Genomic DNA, 25,749 nt, shown 5'->3' with positions numbered 1-25,749 from the left:
CCAGCATTGTTTTAAATGCTTCCAGTATGGACACGGGGCGAAGTTCTGTAAACAGCTGGTGACAGTATGTGCACATTGCAGTGAGCAGGGACAAAAGCGTGATGAGTGTACCAAGAAGTCAGAGGGTTCCACTTGTGGGAATTGCAGGAAGTGTGGAAATACAGATTCCAAGCATTCTGTGAGTAGTTAAATTCAGTTAGTTAAATGCACAGGGTGCTTACGTTGATGCGAACTAGGTGAGGTTGTTCTTCGTAGAGGTTTGGATGTTGTTCTTTTTCAGCATCCATACATTGTGTCTGGTGAACTGCCAGGTTTATCAGATTGGACATGAATCTATTGCAGTTCTCAGACTATGTCTGCTGTTGTGTGCAGAAGAGAACTAGATGGCGTCTTCTTATGGCAGCTCTCAGAAAGTCATCATGATGACATCATGTAAATGTTCAGAACTTGCAAGTTCATATTTTCAGTACAAGAATACTGCTGATCGTAATCTTAAGGTCTGGGAAAAAATTCTTTAATTCTCTGGTCGAAGTCCAATACTTATTTGTGGAGATTTTAACACTAAGTCACTGTTGTGGCATAGCGAGTTTACCGATGGTAGTGAATTAATTGAGAGCTTTTTAGCTTAGCACAGCTTACACATATTAAATAAGCCTGCTGAGTTGCCCACGTATGCAGGTAACATAGCTGGGCATCGGTTGTTTGGTAGAATGAACATCAATGTCACCACTGGTAGGTTTATTCCTGCCAATGTTAGTGGCTGGAAGGTGATGATGATTGCTCAAGTGATCATCGATTGAATATTTATGAGATTGTTGGTGGCTTCAGTGAGCGCTACCAATGTAACATTCCAATTCAGCAGTCGTTTTCTGCACAGCATGCAAACTAGAGGAAGTTTGTTGATTTTCTGTCGGCCAGGCTTCGTGTTCTTGATTGGAGTCTGGAGACATTGAGTTAGACGACTGTCAGATAGGTTGTCAACAACTTTCATTGATGCTGCTGATCATTCAATTCCCCATAGTTCTGGTCGAGAGGCTCGCACCATGGTTGAATAGGGAATTAGTAGGTCTGATACAGGCTTTCTGTCATTTAAGGAGAGCATCTCAGCATGAGGGTGATCTGGAATGGAGGGCAGCCCAAGTTATGGAGTATAGAGATAAAAAATTTCATTATTTCCATAAGATCCGCATGGCTAAGAGGGATTCTTGGCGTTCCTCTGTCAGAGAACAGGGGAACAAGGATCCCTGGGATGTTGTAGATAAGGTTTTAGGACACAAACATAGTAAGAATTTTCTTCTGTCTGCTCTCTCGATCTAACATGGCGAAATAAAATTACTTAACGATTTACTGCCTGATGACAAAAAAGCAGGGGAGACTGCTGCATACCATCTGCAGGTGAGGTGTGAGGTCGTTCTGTTTTGTAGATATGCATTGTCTGTGGAGATTGCTGAGGTTGAAGTGCATCAGGCTGTTAGCAGTTTAGGCAGGGATAAGGCCCCAGGGCTTTGATGGAATAACGGCGTAGCTTCTTGTTTGCTCAATAGGGGCAAGTGTAACCTATCACATGGATGTTCAATAAATTGTTGCTTGGCAGGTGCTTCCCTGTATGCTAAAAGAAAGGGTTTGTTAAATTGCTGTTTAAAGGAGCCTACAAGAATCCCACTGTTAGTTCATCTTATAGACTTCTGATGCTACTGCTGCTTATTGGTAGTCTTTGAGAAGGTTCTGCATCTTCATATAAATGAGAGGTGGACCACTTGTGCATTACTGATGGAAAACCTCTGCAGGTTTCATCCCAAAAAAGGTACTGAAGACACCACATTCCATGTGAAGAGTATGGTATTGACAAGTGGAATATGTCTTGGGAATTTTCCTGGACATTTGTGCTGCTATAACCTGTGGCCTTCTGCCACAGATTTACAAATTTCAGAAAAGTGTATGTACTGATAGCAAATTGCAATTACTGCAAGGCTATTTCACTCATCGCAAAGTTACCATGAGCTTGGTAAGACATTGACTGTTTAAGAGTTGTCCTTAAGGTCGGTGTGTTGGGTCCTCTGTTGTGGGTAGTTGAGTTTGATTCTCTTCTGTGACTGAGATTGCTCTGTGGGTGTCATGTGGTGGCTTATGCCGATGATGGATTCTTGTTAGTTGAAGGGTACTTGTGGAATGAGACTGAGCTCAAGGCCACTCATGCGTGCAGGATATTGGAGCTACAGGATCATTAACACAAGATGAGGTTCAGCCCAGCTAAGACCAATGATACTTTTCAAGGGCCATTTGGCTGTTACACGGTGGTCCTGCATTTCGATGGCAGGCCAATGTATTAAATATATTTAAGCTCAGAAGTACTTTGGGGTGTTCTTGAATGAAAAGTTGCAGTTCAAGAGGCACCTTCAACACATCACAGTGAAGGCTAAGAAGAGCCTTCTTCGAAATTTGATGTGTGGTCAATCCTGAGTCTTAATTGCAGTACCATGAGCATCCTATATAAGGTGTGTGTGTGAGGCTATTATGGTATATGTATCAGCACCTGTTTGGGTGTGGAGGCTAAAATTTTAGTTACGGAATATTTTACTCACGGTAAACGGGTGGTTACTGAAAAATTTCATTAGAATATATTGTGGGTGTGAAACCAATAGATATTCTTGCAATAGAAAGGCAGGAATGTTATGCTGCTAGGAAGTTGGCCAATCCGGGAGATCGAGCAGTATGGATATGATTTATGACAAGCAAGATAAGATGAGATGGAAGATGGGCGATGGGCAGTATACGCATGATAATTTCTTGGATATTAAATGTTTGCAGCGCGCCTCCTGGATTTCCTCAAATAAGTATGTTACACAGTTTCTTTCAGGACATAGTGCTTTTAGGGGCAAGCTGGTGCAGTTCGGCCTGGTGGATGAAGGTTTGGGCCTGCAGTGCAGGATTCTAGATGATGCTTTTCATGTACTGTATGAGTGCACAAAATACAACGAGAGCGTACTGAGGTGATTTGTCTTCTCGACATTCTTGAGTTGGCACTGGATATACAGCAGAACTGGAGTAACCAGCCCAAATGATCAATAATTCAGGAATTTATGATTTACGTTGCAAAAAAAAGGATAGCAGAGAGGGTGTAGAGTCCTGACTGGGCTTTCTTTGTTTTTATTGTTTTCTCATTTCTTTGTTACTTTGTATTTGTTGGTTTTTATGTTAGTCATTATACTGTGGTTTTGTTTAATATTTTACTTTCGTGTTTTTTCACTTGTTGGTTGGTTAGAGTTGTGTGTCAAACTTGCTTTTTACCTGCTTGGGTATATAATTACAGTTCCTTCATTCAACATTTAGGAATTCAGTCTTGTTTTAAGACTATATTTGAGATATATTTTGTTACGAGTTTATCTTTGTTAGTAGTACACTGATGGAAATGTTGCTTGCAGCATTCACACCCGTGGCATCCTGGCTGAGGCGAGACTGTAATATGTCAATTTCTGAGGTTTCTCATGATCACCTCCAGTAAAGCCCATCACAGCTAGGTATGGAGGGGGTGGCATGGTGACGCGAAACATCACATGGTGGGTGCTCAGGGATACAGAGTAGCTGGACCGAAGGCGCAACCATATCGGAGAGGTATCTGTTGAGAGCCAGACTAAGGAATGATTCCTGAAAGAGGGCAGCAGCTCTTTCAGTAGTTGTTAGGGGCGTGAGTCAGGACGACTTAAACGGCCGTATCAACATCACTCAGTCCTCTGAGTACTGCGCAGCTGAAAGCAATGGAAAACTACAGCTGCTTTTTTTCCAACAAAATGTGGCTCTCTGCATTTTCACATAGCAATAATGGAGGCGCCTTCCTTGGTAAAATATTCCGGAGGTAAAATAGTCCCCCGTTCGGATCTCCGGGTGGGGACTAATAAGGAAGGGGTCACCACAAAATTAAAAAATAACATTCTACGAGTCGGAGCGTGGAATGTTAGAAGCTTGAAAAAGGTTGGTAGGCTAGAAAATTTAAAAAGGGAAATGGGTAGGACAAATGTGGATATAGTAGGAATTAGTGAGGTTCGGTGGGAAGAGGAAGGCGACTTTTGGTCAGGTGATTTTAGAGTAATTAACTCACCGTCAAATAATGGGCAGGCAGGATTAGGTTTCATAATGACCAAGAAGATAGGGAAGAGAGTGGAGTATTTCAAAACGCATAGCGATAGAATCATTGTAATAAGGATAAAATCAAAACCTAAACCGACAACGATTGTTAACGTCTATATGTCTACAAGCGCCCATGATGATGATGAGGTAGAGTGTGTATACGAAGAGATTGATGAAGCAATTAAACACGTAAAAGGAGATGAAAATTTAATAATAGTTGGACATTGGAATGCAAGCATTGGAAAAGGCAAGGAAGGAAATATAGTGGGTGAATACGGCCTGGGCAAAAGGAATGAAAGAGGGGACCGACTTATAGAATTATGCACGAAGTATAATTTAGTAATTGCCAACATCCAATTTAAAAATCATAATAGAAGAATATACACTTGGAAAAAGCCAGGCGATACTGGAAGGTATCAGATAGATTATATCATGGTTAAGCAAAGATTTAGAAATCAACTCGTTGACTGCAAAACTTACCCTGGAGCAGACATTGATAGCGACCATAATTTGGTGATAATGAAATGTAGATTGGGGTTTAAAAACCTGAAGAAAAGGTGTCAGATGAATCGGTGGAATTTAGAGAAGCTTGAGGAAGAGGAGGTAAAGAAGATTTTTGAGGAGGACATCGCAAGAGGTCTGAGTAAAAAAGATAAGGTAGAAAATGTAGAAGAAGAATGGGAGAATGTTAAAAAGGAAATTCTTAAATCAGCAGAAGCAAACTTAGGCGGAATAAAGAGAACCGGTAGAAAACCTGGGGTTTCAGACGATATATTGCAGCTGATGGATGAACGTAGAAAATATAAGAATGCTAGTGATGAAGAAAGTAAAAGGAACTATCGGAAATTAAGAAATGCTATAAACAGGAAGTGCAAACTGGTGAAAGAAGAGTGGATTAAAGAAAAGTGTTCAGAAGTGGAAAGAGAAATGAACATTGGTAAAATAGACGGAGCATACAGGAAAGTAAAGGAAAATTTTGGGGTACATAAATTAAAATCTAATAATGTGTTAAACAAAGATGGTACACCAATATATAAAACGAAAGGTAAAGTCGATAGATGGGTGGAATATATTGAAGAGTTATACGGAGGAAATGAATTAGAAAATGGTGTTATAGAGGAAGAAGAGGAAGTTGAGGAGGATGAAATGGGAGAAACAATACTGAGATCTGAATTTAAGAGAGCATTAAAAGATTTAAATGGCAGAAAGGCTCCTGGAATAGACGGAATACCTGTAGAATTACTGCGCAGTGCAGGTGAGGAAGCGATTGATAGATTATACAAACTGGTGTGTAATATTTATGAAAATGGGGAATTTCCATCAGACTTCAAAAAAAGTGTTATAGTTATGATACCAAAGAAAGCAGGGGCAGATAAATGTGAAGAATACAGAACAATTAGTTTAACTAGTCATGAATCAAAAATCTTAACTAGAATTTTATACAGAAGAATTGAGAGGAGAGTGGAAGAAGTGTTAGGAGAAGACCAATTTGGTTTCAGGAAAAGTATAGGGACAAGGGAAGCAATTTTAGGCCTCAGATTAATAGTAGAAGGAAGATTAAAGAAAAACAAACCAACATACTTGGCGTTTATAGACCTAGAAAAGGCTTTCGATAACGTAGACTGGAATAAAATGTTCAGCATTTTAAAAAAATTAGGGTTCAAATACAGAGATAGAAGAACAATTGCTAACATGTACAGGAACCAAACAGCAACAATAACAATTGAAGAACATAAGAAAGCCCTAATAAGAAAGGGAGTCTGACAAGGATGTTCCCTATCTCCGTTACTTTTTAATCTTTACATGGAACTAGCAGTTAATGATGTTAAAGAACAATTTAGATTCGGAGTAACAGTACAAAGTGAAAAGATAAAGATGCTACGATTTGCTGATGATATAGTAATTCTAGCCGAGAGTAAAAAGGATTTAGAAGAAACAATGAACGGCATAGATGAAGTCCTACGCAAGAACTATCGCATGAAAATAAACAAGAAAAAACAAAAGTAATGAAATGTAGTAGAAATAACAAAGATGGACCGCTGAATGTGAAAATAGGAGGAGAAAAGATTATGGAGGTAGAAGAATTTTGTTATTTGGGAAGTAAAATTACTAAAGATGGACGAAGCAGGAGCGATATAAAATGCCGAATAGCACAAGCTAAACGAGCCTTCAGTAAGAAATATAATTTGTTTACATCAAAAATTAATTTAAATGTCAGGAAAAGATTTTTGAAAGTGTATGTTTGGAGTGTCGCTTTATATGGAAGTGAAACTTGGACAATCGGAGTATCTGAGAAGAAAAGATTAGAAGCTTTTGAAATGTGGTGCTATAGGAGAATGTTAAAAATCAGATGGGTGGATAAAGTGACAAATGAAGAGGTATTGCGGCAAATAGATGAAGAAAGAAGCATTTGGAAAAATATAGTTAAAAGAAGACTTATAGGCCACATACTAAGGCATCCTGGAATAGTCGCTTTAATATTGGAAGGACAGGTAGAAGGGAAAAATTGTGTAGGCAGGCCACGTTTGGAGTATGTAAAACAAATTGTTGGGGATGTAGGATGTAGAGGGTATACTGAAATGAAACGACTAGCACTAGATAGGGAATCTTGGGGAGCTGCATCAAACCAGTCAAATGACTGAAGACAAAAAAAAAAAAACTGATAACAATGATAATTTCTTTACGTTTAATTTTGTATAGAGATAAATAAAAGCTTGTAAATTAAAATTTTCCTTTTCTTCTACAGGATAAACTTGGAAATTATCTTCACTGAATAATAGAATATATAAATAGTCATTCAAAATGTATACTTAAAAATTCCTCATTTCATATAAAATAAACAATTTCTTCAGTTTGGTTAAATGAAATAAACACAGAGATCTACACACTAATCATATATTGTCAGGTGTTAAATAATCTTGAATATAAATAGAAACCAAAAACTTCTCTCTGTACTTTTTTATTTCCAATTTTCAACTCACTTTTGGGTGTAACCAATAAATCAAATAATAAAATCAACACTACTTAATTTTTAGAACACAATTCCAATTAGCATAAAATAAATATTACCATTAAACTTAGTTAAAAAATCTCCCTTACTTGCTAATAAATAATGCATACAAATTTTAATACACAACAAAAAAATTCTTACTTGAGACAATGCCTCCCATTCAGTATAAGCAGGTGACATATAAGATGGTACTTGATTACAGATGGACACATTTTCTGCCAATGTTTTCTGAATTCTTACAGATAGCCAATCATGTACATAGGAGAAAGTAACAAGAGGGGCCACAATTGTTGCCTGAAAAGATATTAAGCATATTTTATTTTACACTAATTACAGAAGAAAAATCTTTAAAAACAAAATAGTGGAGAAAAAATTACTATTTTTTGAAATATTACAAAGCATTTATTCACATTAAATAGCAATTATCTTCAAGAAAAGTAAACAGTTCTCTTGTGCAAGTTGCATCACAACACACATTAAAACTAAACAGATTTGATGTATAGCTTTAACTCATTTAGTTGTTTATTTCAGAAATAATTTTACGTATTGTATTCTGTTCACCTATTTTTAATGGAAATGAAGTTAGAAATTATTAGCAGAAAATGCTTTCAGGGATGAAATACAAAAATCCAGAATTTCTTGGCTTCATAAATGCAGAATACTATTTTACACTTGTCTAACCTTCTAGACGACAGAACACTGAAATAACATGGTCAAGTATCTTTTATGCATTTGGAACATATTTTAACTACTCAGTTTTTTCTTTGTGATTCTGGGTCACAATAGCTTTATAAAAATATTGTAAAATGGTTTTGTAAATTAACCACTGACAAAAATTAAAATTGTAAAATTTAAAATTTTAATCTAGGTGTGTAGTTATCTAATCTTGTAATATTTCAATTTTGATTCCAAGTTATATTAAGTTATTTTTGTTGAGAGAGATTAGGTTATTGAATTCACTTATTAGGACTGCTGAGTAAATGCTGGTTACCAACTGAACCTTTTTTATTTCAGGATGACTCATTATATTGAAGGTTAAGTGAACAAAATTTGTTGTTCTTTACGAGAAAGCACATCACATAAAAATTTATGTCATACTTTACAAAAAACTAACATGGTAAAAATTTGAAAGCAGATCATTTTATAATGACTTTACAATGATGACTTATTTTTGTACATTATTATATTACCTTCACACCTAAAATTGTGTTTCAATTTATGGTGACCATTTGGCATTATATGACGTTTAACACACAAAGATATCTTCATGTATATTTTCCTTATCGCAAGATCAGTACATATGTTGTGTGCATATGCACCTATTTAAACAGAGTAAGCATTACAGTGTTTCTGCTGATGAGGATTGGAAGCATTTACTTGACTAAATGAATAATTAATGTAAATTAATAATAAAATTAAAACACTTATTTAATCTACAGTTTTTGCAATGGCAATGCTTTAAGAGCTTTGTAGAATATCATCAGAGATTTGCCATTTGAAACGTATATCTGCAAGTATTTGCAGATACTCACCAGCACCTCAGGAAAACATTTAATATAACATTTGAACAGAAAACAAATGCGAATGAGTAGATTTTGCATATGATGAAGTTCAACTACTAGTACTCATAGATTATGTGCACGTTACGGGATTCCACGCAACAGTGTATGGCAGACGTTACACAATGCAGGTCTCGTCTCTATCCATATAATCTTCAATCAGTTCAAATGTCTTGAAGAAGGTGATTACACTCTGTGGCTGAATTATTGTCAATTATTATTATAATTGTGCTTCCATAGCAAATGTTATTTACAGATAAGCAACACTTACGCAAGATGGGATAAACAATACACGAAACATTTTTGGAAACATGGCAATCCTCGTGAAACCACTGGAACTAATTACCAGCAGACTTTTTCTTAAATGTCTGGGATGGGTTAATAGGTAATGTTCTTATCAGAACTCACATTTTCAATGGTACTGACAAATAATGGTTTCCTGAACTTTCTTCAAAACAAGCTGTTAATAATTTTAGAGAATGTTCCACCTTAGTACAAGAAGTAATGTGTATCCAACATCAGTCCATTTTTATGGTCCTGTTATCCATTATTTGAATGAAACATTTTCTAACCACTGAATTAGTCGTGGTGGACCTCAACTGTAAACAGCTACATCACCTGATGTAGCTGGAATCCCTTGGATTTCTTTTTATAGGGCATTATGCTTTTTATTAAAGCATTAGTGTATGCATAAAAATCAGACAATGAAAATGAACTTTTGCAAAGAATCATGTGGGCTATTGAAGGAATCAAAAACAACCCAAAATGCTGCCTCATCTTTAACTCGCCGTGTTGAAATGTGTTTTCAGGTTGATGACGGACATTTTGAATACCTGATGTAATGTAATAATAACTTATGCTATTTTATTTGGTTTTAGAAGTTTAGTTTGTTTTTACAATTTTATCCAATAATAGAAAGTTGTTAATTTTAATATAAAATTGTAATTCAGTATTTTCATATTGTTATGCAGTAAAGAATTTAATGTTCTTTACTTTAGAAAATAGTGTATAACAGAAAATAATGTTCTGCAATAAAATAATGTATTTTCTTGTACTATTATTTATTTTTTTATTGACTTCATTTACATCTATTTCTCAGAATTAAATTCTCTATCACACAGCCAATAAGTTTTATTTGTCAATTTGTTAACAATTTATTTTACGCCAAAGCTAAAGAACTGTTTTTTTCAACTCATTTTTTTTGTTTATTACACCCTACTTTGAAAAAAAAATATGGAGATGCACTTCTGGGGCCCATTTTTAAACATTTTTCAGGTCAACCAAAACCACTAAATTCACTGCTTAATTTACCTACCCAGAATTTCAGTAGGACTTAATTTCTACAGGGAGAGGAAATTGGGAAAAACTTTTCAGTAGTAGTAACTCAGTAACAAAGCATTTTTGGACTCATGTTTATATGAACTTTTTCATTAATATCACATTATAATGTTATTATTATTATTTAATATTTTACATTATTTTACTGAGAGAAATACGCCTATGAAAGTTAGCAGAATTCTCCTGGGACACCGTGTATGTACGTATGTAACCTTCAACCAAGACTGAGGATATGGGATCTCACAAAAGTACTTTCATTAAAAATTAAGGTAAAATATATCTCATCTCAATATTCTGTACTAGGTGGTTTAATGCAATTTAAACATAATTTAACAGTACATAGGAAAATTATGAATCTTAAAATGATTAATTTCAGTAAAGTATACATATACTATGTGTTTATGTAATTGTGTGTTATAAAATTAATATAATATATTATAAATTATTTTAATATTAATATAATATTATATGTGTTATGTATGTGCATTATATATATATATATATATATATATATATATATATGTATTTATATGTGTGTGTGTGTATGTGTGTGTGTGCAAATATGTATGTTAAATTGAAAGCACAGGATATATGTTGACAAAAATTATTTAAATAAAATTGTAGAAAATGTAATAAAATAAAACTTTAAGGAGGTATATGCAGATCTACAAGTATGCAAGGTATGCAAGGTCTAATAAGTTATAGCAATTATGTTGAGACAAAATTGTTGACAGCAGTTAGTATTTTGTCCAAGCACAATTGTCAAAAGAGCCTACTGATCCATTGCTTTCAACTGCAGCAGGAACTCCATAATAGATTAACATTCAGTTTAGTTGTGTCTCATTCTGCGATTATTATCAGTCGTAATACTTCACTGTACTTTTCATTTTAAAAATTAAGCATCACCCTTGTTTCTAAGAAAAAAACAAGACTAATCAAATAAGATAGAATAGAATTAATGTCAATAATAAAATGAGTACACTGTAACGTTATTTGCTGCATTTAGTTAAACTGTAAGCTTTGTGCTACAAATATTTAAATAATTGAGTCACTTTACGAAATATTTGAGATAGATTGTTTCAACTCTAGTTTAAAATATTTCCATGGTAAAAATTTGGATTTTTTGTAAATTTTATATGTAATGTGAGTGGAATAGAACAGTGATATTTTCATACAATTTTAAACCACATTTTATTGACTATTTTAAATTAAACAATTTGAAATCTACTTATTAATCATTTTAATAGACCAGTTTAAGATAAGAATTTACAAATTTGATAAAATTTAAATACTTACTCTTCAGTTTGATTCTAGTATTCCATACTTTTAAACTTAACATTAAAGTACACAATGCTGTTTCTCTAAAAAGAATTTTTGATTTAAATATAACTGGAATTAACTATAATCTCTATTTTTTTTTTTTGTCTTCAGTCATTTGACTGGATTAATGCAGCTCTCCAAGATTCCCTACCTAGTACCAGTTTTTTTTTTTTTTTTTACCAGTCGACATTTCGGTATATCCCCCAACAGTCTAGATTCCTAACAATTTATTTTACATTTTCCGAACGTTGCCCGCCAGCACAATTTTTCCCTTCTACTTGTCCTTCCAATATTAAAGCAACTATTCCAGGATGCCTTAATATTTGGCCTATAAGTCTATTTCTTCTTTTAACTATATTTTTCCAAATGCTTCATCTTCATTAATTTGCCACAACACATCTTCATTTGTCACTTTATCCACCCATCTGATTTTTAACATTCTCCTGTAGCATCACGTTACGTTTCGCCTGTGCTGCTCGGGGCATTTTACATTGCTCCTGCTTCATCCACCTTTAGTAATTCTACTTCCCAAATAACAAAATTCTACTACCTCCATAATCTTTTCTCTTCCTATTTTTATATTCAGTGGTCTATCTACATTATTTCTATTACATTTCATTACTCTTGTTTTGTTCTTGTTTATTTTCATGTGGTAGTTTTTGCGTAGGACTTCATCCATGCCGTTCATTGTTTCTTCTAAATCTTTACTCTCAGTTAGATTACTATATCATCAGCAAATCATAGCATTGTTATCTTTTCACCTTGTACTGTTACTCTGGATCTAAATTGTTCTTTAACATCATTAACTGCTAGATTAAAAAGTAACAGGGATAGGGAACATCCTTGTTGGACTCCTTTTCTTATTACGGCTTCTTTCTTATGTTCTTCAATTATTATTGTTGCTGTTTGGTTCCTGTAAATGTTAGCAATTGCTCTATCTCTGTACTTGAACACAAATTTTTTTGGGTTGTACTTCTATGTACTTCTTTTCGGTCTCGAAAATAGACCACATCTTTGTCTTTCTTATGCGAGTGCATTTTCTTAAAATGTTCTTATAGCCTGGAAGGCTTCATTGCTTCACTTGAAAAAGTTTTTTGACAAATAAGGCACATTGGCGATGATGGATTGTGGGATTTTTTATAAATCCATATTTAATATATTCCGTTCTGTACTGCCATTTCTTCTTTTTTGCTTTCAACATGGTTTTGACTTCAAAAATACGTGAGTAAAACATTGACTTTAAAAAACCTGCTAGTGATTACTCGTGAAAGTGCTAATGAAAATAAAAGAAACAATTACTGCCTTTATATAGGCTTGAAATGCAACATACACCGATAGGAATAAACATGTAGTTAGTTGTTTACTGCATGTGACAGAATTCATACTGAGCAAGTTAGAACAAGCACGGATAATCCTATCAATTCATCGAGGATTGGACAAATTGCATTGTTTAACTTATACAGACCCAAAGTCATAAAAATTGACTTAAGCCTTGATGACTTATTCATTTTAATACATGTTTGAGAAATGCTACACGATTCATAAACTAAACGACATTTTAAACAGGATGATGTAAGCTTTAATTTAGTATAAAAACATATAAATTCCAACAATTGGTTTTGTTTATAATTTGTGTTCAAAATTAAAATATGTTTATTTTTTTTCTACTTCAATTTTATTTTATGCTGCATATGTATTTCCAGTTGCTTTTACATCATTTCTTCATTGATAATTGAATAATAATGCTTTGTATATAATAAATATTCATATGTTCTAGCATATTTATTATAAGTAGTCATCAAAATGACACATTTGGTGACTGCTAAAGAAAACAAAGAAAGGTTCGAACTTGCCTTAATAAAGTGGCTGTATAAGAAAGAATATAAATCGGTTTTATTTTTTTACTACTGCTACATTATACACTGGTACAAAAAATTAAAGGAACACCTATATCTTACATATATATATATATATATATATATACATAAAAATGAATGTTGGTTTGTTTGTCCCGTTCCTATACCATTCATCTGATATCGATGAAAAGGGAAATAGGGGAAAAGAAATAAAGTGAAAGGTTAGATTTTGTTGAGTTTTGTAACTTCCATTTTTTTAAATCTTTTATCAAACTTTCAATTGTGTTTGTTTAATGATTGTTTAAAAATCTTTAATGATTGAGACTGTAACAGTCTCAATCATGGGTTGGGTTAAGCTGAGAGCAAGTGATACATGCTGCAGCCTCAATCTTTAAAGATTTCAATACCTCGGCACAAAATGAATAAAAGCCAAAAACTGCAACACTATATTAAAGACCTCACAATTTGTTATTAAGACTAGATCAAAACCCATTATTTATTTGTGTCAATCCATTGCTTAAATCAGGAGATATGCAGCATTAAAGACAAAAGTGGTCTTTTCTATTTAAAGTTGATATTTCGATTCATAAAAGTCGTAGTGACATACAAAAAGAGGAATTAAAGCTAGTCTTAAGCTTTTAAACAATTTTAATTCATTTTACTGAAAAAATTTCATTTCCCCAATAGTTCAATCAAAAACTAAGAAAAACTTTCAAATTTTTAAAACTTTTCTTCTCATTGATTTTTTATTAATTTGATGACTTTTGAAATCTGAAGTATACTGTTAAAAAGTAGAGTATTCAAGCTTTAATTTTTCTATGCGTCTAAGCCTCTTGGTTGCAATGTTAAAATAGTTTTAATTCAATCATTTTTTATCATTAAATATAGGTGTCCCTTTATTTTTTTGTACTAGTGTAGTAAGTACTTAATTTTAGTTTGAAATATCAGGAAAACATAATTTTTGCCATTTTTTTTAATCAGCCATCCTAGACCTTCTTAGACTGACTGAACACCCTCCCAGTTTCCTGTGGGCCTTCTACTGTCCCTACTCAAGGCCTCCAACACCCACAAGGGGGCGTGTGTTATTGCCCACTTTGGGAACGAATGTCCTAGGATATTATATATTTTAAAAAGTAATTGTATATAACATTTATATATCATATAATATATTAATATACATAATTGTAATATTTACCTAGCAATCACTACCTGTTGTGTTCCTAGCAATTCCTAATTTTCTTGATTATGGCTGTAATTTTACGTGAGCACAGATCTTTGCCAGTGAGGAAATTGGTTTTATATATATTGCTTTTGGTAACTATATAATTAAACTGACCACAACTTAAAACAGCAACAGACTTGTAAAGAAAAAATTACTGTTACAATTATAAATATTGCATTACTGTACATTTTCAACAGATAACCCAGTTGTAGTTCAATTGAAATGAAACCGTTTAACTTCCGTACTTTGTAAATCTTTTTATCATATTAACCTATGAGAATTTTATGTGGTGTTTGGCTGTAATTCTGTAAAATACGTTTGTTCTTAGTACTCATTTATTACTAATAATAATGCAATACTGTGGCCGTAGCTTTTTTATTCAGTACAAATTGTTGATTAGTGTAATATGTTTTTTGGTTGTTTAAGGTTTAGTAAGTTTAAAATAATTAAGATTTAGAGTAAAATTAATAAGAAATATTCATTGGTAACAGTTATACATTTAAAGGTAGACATATCCTTTTTTATCACCTATATTTGTTAAATAAAATAAATAAACTCAGATCTTGAAATAATAAAATATGAAAAAAAATGATTAACTTCTATAAAATTATCATTTAGATGATTAAGTAATTGTTAAATTACAGCCTCAGAATGTAAATAAAAGTTTTATACTCAGGTATTGCCCATCACAGTTTTGTGTTTATTAAAACTGCATTAAACTATTAATGATGTTAAATGCAGCATAATTCATTTTTTTTTCATAAACTGTTTAATATTATAAGATGGATTTTAAATGAACTACTTGAACTGAATTGAATCTTGATAAGGTAATCTTAACAGAGATGGTTAAAGCACATTAATTTATAGATCCCATGTTGTACTGTACTTCTGTTATGCAAAGCCATTTATTATTTATTATTCTTTATTCAATTTATTATTCTTTGCTACTTATAACAGATATTTAATACAGAGTTTAGAATGAGTTTGAAATATCATATAAGGTATATAGCCCTAAATATAAATAAATTGAAAACTTATTTTAATTTTACTATGATGAGCATGCAGTGATGTCTGGAATAATCTTAATAATTTAACTGTTAATTATTTTTTTAATCTAGAGCAAATGTGTGGGTAAGATAATTTTGGTTGTGCCCTGTATTTGAATTCTATAATTTAGATTGACCAAAAAAAAGCCACATTGATACAATTATCTATACTGCATTTTGTTTACATTTCAGTAAGTTTTGCATTATTTTCCCTAAAAAATTAAGAACAGACACAAGTAACAACTTAATATTTTTAAAACATTCAGCCTTTTTATATTTGCCAATCACTAATAACTGCTGTTTTTTTTTCAGTTATTGTTACATTGGTATAAACTAGAGCAGCAGTTATTCTTATTTTTCACCTATGTACTTTTCACCCTTAATTCTCACCTTAGAATCTTAATTGGCAGCAAGTTCCATTTCATTAGTACTAAAAATGTTTATTCATTGTAACTATTGCACAGGCCACACATTATTTTTAATTTCAATTCATACATTAGTAACATTAGCGTCAATGTCTTTTGTTTCACCATTATTTATGCCAAACATGAATTAGTAATATTGAATTTGTGCAGCCAGCCATCAGAATCTTTAAAAATTTCTAAACTCATCTCTTAACAAAGAATTTTGCTTTAGTTTTCAAAATCCAGTTAACTAGAAAGTGTGAATTTCATTACTATTCAAATTGATGAAATGTCTTTCATGTATATAACTATAAACTAATACTCAGATCTTATTTATAATTATTGTTTCCCTTGTGGCGCATTTTTAGTATTTTGTTTTGTAGCTCCACCATATTGTTTACAGTGTTAACAATTAAATTTACAATATCAACTTGCTTATTTCTCTCATCATAGTCAAAGTAATTTAATTGTTTTTTTCTTTAGTAGAATGAATTTTATGTTTATTAGAAAAACCACAAAAAAAGTAACACTTAACACAATTAAAAAATGTAACATATACATGCTGTACTGCAGTTTTACACTAAAATACAGCAACTATATCTAAATCACAAGTTCAATTATGATAACTGTAACAGTAAAAGTCAGATTGTAATGTGATTATGCTCACTACATTATACCATGTGGCATTGAGTTTACTTTTCACAAGCAGTAATTAAATGTAAATTCACTGATAACAGTATTTCATAGACTATCCATGAAATTGTTAGACAAATTAACAAAATCTAACAATTTCAATGAAAATTGCAGTAGAGGCAATATAATCACCTTATGGGTTATTGCACTATCTGGTTTAGGCCAACATTTATAGCTTTTATAAAGCAAAGGAAGATGTACAGTGATGTTGAGTTGTCGGCCATCTTTGTTATGTGGCAGGTAAAAAAAGTTATTAATAAAATTTTTAGAAAGAAGTAACCAACAATAACAGTCTAGTACAACTCACTACTATTCAGAGTTTACATATTTTGGTCATCAATCATTAAAAAATTCACGTAAAAAAAGCACCCATTAATTCAAAAGTAGTTTTAAGACACTTTTTTTTGCCATTGAAGGGAATTTCTAGCCTTTTCTTTTGCATAATAAAGAGCATAAAATGTACTGAATGGTTTAGAAATTTTGAAAGGGTTCTTGCATCATAGACATTTTTGTACAGAAGTATATGTTATAGAGTTTACAGTACAGTTCTGTTAGTCAAATATTGCAGTAACTGATATACGGGTCAATCCATTTGAAGTGACCCAAGGGTGGTTGCTTGACCAATTAAAAAAAAAGTTGAATCTTACCTACTTGTTTCCTACATGTCTCAGGATCTTAAAACTATTTTTTAAAAATATTTTATTTAAACAGTTTACCTGTGGTGGTCATTTTTGTTACGTACCCACTCCTATTTTTGCGATTGTAAGGGTTTACAGAAAAAAATCATAACTAAAAATCTATTGGTCCTGGAAGGATGAAACAAAAAGCTATTTAATCATATGTTCTCAAGTTAAAAGATTATAAAGATTATTTTTTTATATGTAGGTATATGTTAGTAGTTTAATCATAAATAATATTATTGGCGATATATCAGTCCACCATTAGTTATTGCTTCAGAGGATGAGATGAATAATTGATTTTTAGTGTATGAAAATGCCATGTCTGACTGGGATTCAAACATGAGACCTCCAGATGAAAAGCCGAGACACTTCCATTCACGCCATGGAGGTCGGCCATATATTTACCCCTAAATTTTTATGAATTTTTGAAAACTAATTTTTTTTTTAAATTCAAAATTTAGTTTCAAATAACTCTGATTGGGCTGGTGATAAAAATCTCAAATTTGCACAACTTGCAGAGTTTTTGTATACGCCTATGGCAAATAAAAAAGTTTCTTGTGTATTACACTAATAAAAAAGTTATAACTAATGATGAAAAACATGTGTATATCATCCCTACCTGTTGAAAAAATTACTGAAAGTGAAATTTCACTGTTTTTCATGTTGAAATTTATTGGTAATTTTCTCATAGAAAGAAGAGAAATAGGTAAATAAACCACTGGACCAATCTTTTACCTTGAGTAAACATGATTAAATTGCTTTTTGTTTCATGTTTCCAGGACAAATAGTTTTTTAGTTATGATTTTTTCTGTAAATCCTTATAATTACAAAAATAGATCTTCACACCATAAAAAAAATGGCCGCCACAAGTTTAAATAAAAATTTTAAAAAGTAGTTATAAGGTCCTGAAACATGTAGGAAAGAAATGGATAAGTATAAATTTTTTTTTTATTGATACTTTAAACATAAGCTGGTTCAGTTTATGTCTTTTTGAGACTCTTCAAATGGATTGACTCGAAGGTGAGTGGGAACTACCCTCAAAATGACATGGTAGCAATTGAAATCATTCTGATTGCTCAGAATAATCTCAATATAGCTCAAAATATGACTTTGATCATATTTTATGTTTTAGAAGATATTGAAATTTCCAAAGCATTTTCTGATGGGAGTTATAAGTTTTTGAAAAATGTTTGGTGCGCTTTCATGAGTTTCCCATTTAATTATATAAGTTGAGCAACAAAATTTAAAATTTAATTTTTTATCTGAAAAGTATTAAAGTTTAAGATATGAAAAAGTTTTTCAGAGAGTTTCAGCTCTTAATATGCCACAGAAAAAAGTTACAGAAATTTGAAGAACACCAAACATAATGCAAGTGGCAGCTACTTGAGCATATGTGAGCTGTTTTTCGCACCAGCTATTGGTTGGTACAAGTGCACAGGCTCATTAAAAAAAAAAATAATACTGATTACTTTGTTTTAAGATTTGTTTTTAAATACTTTTAATGATTAAGAAACTACTTTTATACAAATATGTAGATTTAGATTTTTTTTTTGTCTTCAGTCATTTGACTGATGCAGCTCTGCAAGATTCCCTATTGTTATCAGTTTTTTTTTTTTTTTGTCTTCAGTCATTTGACTGGTTTGATGCAGCTCTCCAAGATTCCCTATCTAGTGCTAGTCGTTTCATTTCAGTATACCCTCTACATCCTACATCCCCAACAATTTGTTTTACATACTCCAAACGTGGCCTGCCTACACAATTTTTCCCTTCTACCTGTCCTTCCAATATTAAAGCGACTATTCCAGGATGACTTAGTATGTGGCCTATAAGTCTGTCTCTTCTTTTAACTATATTTTTCCAAATGCTTCTTTCTTCATCTATTTGCCGCAATACCTCTTCATTTGTCACTTTATCCACCCATCTGATTTTTAACATTCTCCTATAGCACCACATTTCAAAAGCTTCTAATCTTTTCTTCTCAGATACTCCGATTGTCCAAGTTTCACTTCCATATAAAGCGACACTCCAAACATACACTTTCAAAAATCTTTTCCTGACATTTAAATTAATTTTTGATGTAAACAAATTATATTTCTTACTGAAGGCTCGTTTAGCTTGTGCTATTCGGCATTTTATATCGCTCCTGCTTCGTCCATCTTTAGTAATTTTACTTCCCAAATAACAAAATTCTTCTACCTCCATAATCTTTTCTCCTCCTATTTTCACATTCAGCGGTCCATCTTTGTTATTTCTACTACATTTCATTACTTTTGTTTTTTCTTGTTTATTTTCATGCGATAGTTCTTGCGTAGGAATTCATCTATGCAGTTCATTGTTTCTTCTAAATCCTTTTTACTCTCGGCTAGAATTACTATATCATCAGCAAGTCGTAGCATCTTTTATCTTTTCAACTTGTACTGTTACTCCAGATCTAAATTGTTCTTTAACATGATCAACTGCTAGTTCTCTGTAAAGATTAAAAAGTAATGGGGACAGGGAACATCCTTGTCAGACAACCTTTCTTATGTTCTTCAATTATTACTGTTGCTGTTTGGTTTCTGTAAATATTAGCAATTTGAACGCTAATTTTTTTTAAAATGCTGAACATTTTATTCTATTCTATGTTATCAAATGCCTTTTCTAGGTCTATAAATGCAAAGTATGCTAGTTTGTTTTTCTTTAATCTTCCTTTATTATTAGAGCGCTAAAATCTTCCCTTGCCCCTACCCTTTTTCTGAAACCAAATTGGTCTTCTAGCACTTCTTCCACTCTCCTCTCAATTCTTCTGTACAGAATTCTAGTTAAGTACTTTGATGCGTGGCTAGTTAAGCTAATTGTTCCGTATTCTTCACATTTATCTGCTCCTGCACTCTTTGGTATCATGGCTATAACACTTTTTGAAGTCTGACGGAACTTTTAGATCTATCAATCGCTTCCTCACCAACACTGCACAGTAATTCTACAGGTATTCCGCCTATTCCAGGAGCCTTTTTACCATTCAAATCTTTTAATGCTCTCTTAAATTCATTTCTCAGTGTTTTTTCTCCCCTTTCATCCTCTTCGACTTCCTCTTCTTCCTCTACAACACCATTTTCTAACTCATTTCCTCCATATAACTTCAATATACTCCACCCACCTATCAACTTTGCCTTTCGTATTATAAATCTGTGTACCATCTTTGTTTAACACATTAGATTTTAATTTATGTACCCCAAAATTTTCCTTAACTTTCCTTATGCTTCGTCTATTTTACCAATGTTCATTTCTCTTTCCACTTCTAACACTTTTCTTTAATCCACTCTTTTTTCACTAGTTGGTACTTCCTGTTTATCGTATTTCTTAATTGCCTATAGTTCCTTTTACTTTCTTCATCACTAGCATTGCTATATTTTCTATGTTCATCCATCAGCTGCAATATATCATCTGAAATCCAAGGTTTTCTACCAGTTCTCTTAGTTCCGCCTAAGTTCGCTTCTGCTGATTTAAGAATTTCCTTTTTAACATTCTCCCATTCTTCTTCTACATTTTCTCCCTTATCTTTTTTATTCAGACCTCTTGCGATGTCCTTCTCAAAAATCTTCTTAACCTCCTCTTCATCAAGCTTCTCTAAATCCACAGATTCATATGACGTCTTTTCTTCAGGTTTTTAAACCCCAATCTACATTTCATTAACACTAAATTATGGTCGCTATCAGTATCTGCTACAGGGTAAATTTTATAGTCGACAAGTTACCTGATACCTTGCAGTATCACCTGGCTTTTTCCATGTGTATATTCTCTATTATGATTCTTAAACTGGGTGTTGGCAATTACTAAATTATACTTCGTGCAAAACTCTGTAAGTCGGTCCCCTCTTTCATTCCTTTTGCCCAGCCCATATTCACCCACTACATTTCCTTCCTTGCCTTTTCCAATGCTTGCATTAAAATCTCCAACTATTATTAAATTTTCATCTCCTTTTATGCGTTTAATTGCTTCGTCAATTTCTTTGTATATACATTCTACCTCATCATCATTATGGGTGCTTGTAGGCATATAGACGTTAACAATCGTTGCCAGTTTAGGTTTCGATTTTATCCTTATTACAATGATTCTATCACTATGCATTTTGAAATACTCTACTCTCTTCCCAATCTTCTTGTTCATTACGAAACCTACTCCTGCCTGTCCATTATTTGAAGCCGAGTTAATTATTCTAAAATCACCTGACCAAAAGTCGTTTTCCTCTCACCACCGAACCTTACTAATTCCTACTACGTCTATATTTATCCTATCCATTTCCCTCTTTAAATTTTGTAACCTACCAACCTTTTTTAGACTTCTAACATTCCACGCTCCGACTTTTAGAATGTTATTTTTTAATTTTCTGGTGACCCCTTCCTTAGTAGTCCCCACCGGGAGATCCAAACAGAGGACTAGTTTACCTCTGGAATATTTTACCAAGGAAGGCACCTCCTTCATTTTTATATGAAAATGCAGGGAGCTACATTTTCTTGGAAAAAAAGCAGCTGTAGTTTTCCATTGGTTTCAGCTGGGCAGTGACTGATTGATGTTGATAGGTCTTCCTGACCTACGCCCTTAACAACTACTGAAAGAGCTGCTGCCCTCTTTCAGGAATCATTCCTTAGTCTGGCTCTTAAATGATACCTCTCCAATATGGTTGCATCTTCGGTCCAGCTACTCTGTATCACTCCATACTCAAGCCCCTTCACCATCGGCAAGGTCTCATGATTCATAGAGGGAGAATCTGTATTTATCAACCTGTAATAAGGCTGTTCATGATAACTTTTGAGTGATCTAGACTTCCGCATTTGTTATTATTTAATTAATGTATTTTATTTTGAATTAATCTAATAAAAAAAAATTTATTTTCATTAATATTGATAGGCTCAATATTTATAAAATACTACTTTTTTTATAATACAAATTTTATATTTCATTTAGTTAAAATCTACACAAAAAAAATCCTACTGAAAATAAATAGTTTAGATAAATTAATCAAAATATTTTAAGATTTTTATGATGAATTATGGCTTTATGTGTATTCCTTACTTCAAGAAATTGATCGAGGGAAAAAAACACGCAGGCTGTTTAAAACATATGAAATATTGATAGTTCCTTGAATTTATTTGTATCAGGTATTTTTTTAACGCAAGTCAACCAACAATTTGGTTTCTTGTTTGAAAATTTGAGTATATTATTACGTGATTTATAATAATTTTTATATTTTACTATTACTTTACATTGTGTTTATTACATACTTCAGTAAAAAATTGTTAATTGCGATGTGCATCTATTTATCGAGAAAAGTTATTATGTGATAATAAAATAAATAAATTAATAAAATTTTTACATTAACAATCGCAATAAAAAAAAATTGCTGTCTTTCAATAAATAAATCTTGCTACATCAATCATGAACAACTTCTAAATTAGCAGCTTCTGTACTAGTTGCTGTGTAACAACAGATTAATGAAGTATTTCATTTTGCAGTGATCTTTTTACTAAATTTGTCATTGTCCTAATAGTAATAGACTAACATTAATAGTGTTTATAATATTTAGTAAGTGAGTTCATGTAAAATATGAACTTCACACAAGAATAGTTTCATTTAGAAAACCTATATCTCAAGACAGACGCTCTTCAAAAATAGAGTACAGTAGATTATTAAACACCTGAGAAAACTGGTTAAAAAAACAGCCAGAAAACTGCTGACAAAAATACAAAAATTATTCATCAGAACTATATACAGTTATAAACAGCTGTTATTTCAGTACATATAGTAAAACTGAACGAATGATTAAATCTGTAACAAGTAATTGACAAAAATTTACTCTTTTACAATAATTTTTGGTAGAATAAATCAATAAGACTGATCTCTATTTCAATCACAAATAATTCATATTTAAATCTAACTTCTAATTTAATCAATCATATACCTGGCGGAATGTTTCTAACATATCTGTTCGACAGCGATGAAAGAAATTATTGAATTCTTCTTCAGAATCATAATCAAGTGCAGCATAAGTAGCTGCATCATCTGGTCCACAGGAAGTTCTACTAGCTTTTGCATACACAACCTACAACAAAAATTCTTACATTTAAAAAAAACAAAAAACTGAAATATTCAGAAGATAAAAATTATAAGTTCATAAAAACTCAAAATGATTTTTTATGTAAATAAAACCAACCTTTAATATTTTAGGAGCAGTTGCGTCTACCCATTTAGGTATAAAACTAACAAGAACTAGATCCTTCGATATAAAATCATGTTTGAAAAATGACATCCACAACGCATTAGCATAATGAGCAACAGTGAGAGAAGGATGGCGAGAAAAAGTGATAATTGCTTCTAAATAAGTGGAAAAATTAGGCGGCCTGTTAATCGTTTCTTCTTTGCCCCACAAAGAACACAATTGTGTACCAAGTCCTGTTAATACCTGCACAACCAAAATAAACATATTTAATTATAAAATTCTACCAGAGGCAAAAAAACATTAAAAATTTAAACACAATGAATGTAAAATAGAAAGCATGTTGTTGAATCAAAAAAGAGCACAAAGGGGAGTTAGTACGAGGTGGGTGCCAAGTCCCTTTACACTGCAATAAATTCAGCTTAATTGGGCTCTACTGCTACCAATTCTCACTGCTGCTGGAAAAGATGGGAAAATAAGCCATGGCAGAGATCTTCCAATTTATTCAATCGTGGTGGGATGACTTAGTCATAGTCATGTGGAATAATGGAGGATACAAGTGCAATCACTGTTGAAAAGCATTTATTAGCTTCTATGTGGGTCCACAAACATCCATACACTGAAAAAATACTGAAGACTACTATGAATGACTTCTTTGTGCATTTTGAAAAATCGGCACAGTCATGGAAGTGTTACTGATATGCAAGAAGAAGGCTTTTGCAACAGGAAGTGTTCTTGATGCGCCATGCAGTGAATGAGAGGCTGAGTACTCAAACTGTGAGACTTGTGCTGCTGTGGTGGCATTGACTCAACAAAACATTACCAATGAAATCATCAAAAGTTCTGCAGTTAGGCACATTCCAAGATTGAAGATGCGAGACCATATGCGAAAGGACTTGAAAGTTAAATGTTTTCGTCCAGCCACAGTTATTGCTTGAATGGTTTCTGAGAGGAAACTATAAAAAGAACATCATGTTCTCACAATGAGTGTGCTAAGGTGAAAATAAGCATTACTAAAAAACACATTATCCAGAATGCCCATCACATTACTTAACACTTGATTAATAAAACACTGATAGTACCTTATTCTTTAAATTGTCTGGAGCTTTCAGTTCCTGTACACAATGTATTCAATATGCATTTAGACCTAATTTGTTTATGGCCTTTTGTATATTCCCATACAATACTCCTGTCTGAGATAATTTATGCACATTTTTCCTTGAAGACTGTTACTGTTCAAGTAATGCACATGGTGTGCAATAAAATGATCACACAATATATAACGGAGCGGTGGAGGGAGGTCGAACCCACCTGTGCTTGATAGTGGGAAGCCTTCCGAGGAGACTGATATTTTTTCCAGTTGCCTGCGGGCAAGCGGAAAGTAAGTATGTTGATTTCCGTGAATCTCTGTTAAGAAGTGTCATCGCGATTCGAGATGGATAAAAATCTTGAGCAGCGCTACACCATCAAATTTTCCGTCAAACTCGGGAAAACCGCGACGGAGACTGTCAGAATTATTTAGGATGCCTACGGGGATGCTGCCATGAGCCGTTCAACAGTGTTCGAGTGCCATAAGCTGTTCCAGGAGGGACAGGAGCTCGTCAAAGATGACCATATGGTCGTCCATCAACTTCAAGGATGATGAAAATGTGGCCAAAGTGAAGACGCCCAAAGTTCGTACCCCCTGGACAGACTGTGAATGCCAGTTTTTACAAGAACATGCTTAACAGGTTGCGCAAACACGTCCTCCGCGTGCGGCCAGACGTCTCCGATTCCACGTTGCCTCACCCCCCTACAGTCCAGATCTAGCACCGCCAGACTTCTTCCTCTTTCCTTGGCTCAAGCGGGACCTCAAGGGAAACCGATACAGCTTCGTAGAAGACGTCCAAGGGGCCGTGATGGCATCTCTGAAGGGGATCCCAGAAAGCGAGTTCCAGAAGGCGTACACGCAGTGGGAATCGTGTTATATGCGTTGTGTCAAAGCACAAGAGTGCTATTTCAAGGACTACTAAGGATTTGTATTGATTAGTTCAATAAAAATATTTAAATTAATTCAGTCCTACTACTTTTTGATCCTACCTGTATACAAATGAAGCTATATATAATTTACATTATAAAGATAATTTATATTTTTTATTTATATATATTATTTTTTAGCAATCTATTACATTACTACATTGAATTGTATTTGAAGTAAATTAGCTAATATTTTGCTGTGTAATATCTGTTCATTATTTGTTGGTTTTATCACTATTTTAATCATTCATTTTTTATAGGGATAATTCAGGTCTTTCTTGTTTAAA

General features: G+C 33.0%; 1 protein-coding gene across 3 annotated transcripts in view; it reads right to left on the bottom strand.

The window, feature by feature from the left end:
• Nucleotides 1-25,749, bottom strand: part of Ranbp21 (exportin-5-like protein Ranbp21) — a 116,772-nt gene that overhangs the window by 56,343 nt on the left and 34,680 nt on the right. For all 3 annotated transcript variants that reach the window (XM_075358449.1, XM_075358447.1, XM_075358450.1), the window contains exons 8-10: nt 23,444-23,692; nt 23,192-23,332; nt 7,277-7,429 (exon numbers count right to left, since the gene is read on the bottom strand). In XM_075358449.1, the coding sequence (XP_075214564.1) occupies nt 7,277-7,429; nt 23,192-23,332; nt 23,444-23,692 (543 nt within the window). The remainder of the gene's footprint in view (nt 1-7,276; nt 7,430-23,191; nt 23,333-23,443; nt 23,693-25,749) is intronic.

This window comes from Lycorma delicatula, chromosome 2 (assembly GCF_047948215.1).
Source record: "Lycorma delicatula isolate Av1 chromosome 2, ASM4794821v1, whole genome shotgun sequence".
In the NCBI taxonomy this organism is placed as follows: Eukaryota; Metazoa; Arthropoda; class Insecta; order Hemiptera; family Fulgoridae; genus Lycorma; species Lycorma delicatula.
The sequence above is the reverse complement of the archived record's forward strand: the minus strand, read 5'-3'. Positions and strand labels throughout refer to the sequence as shown.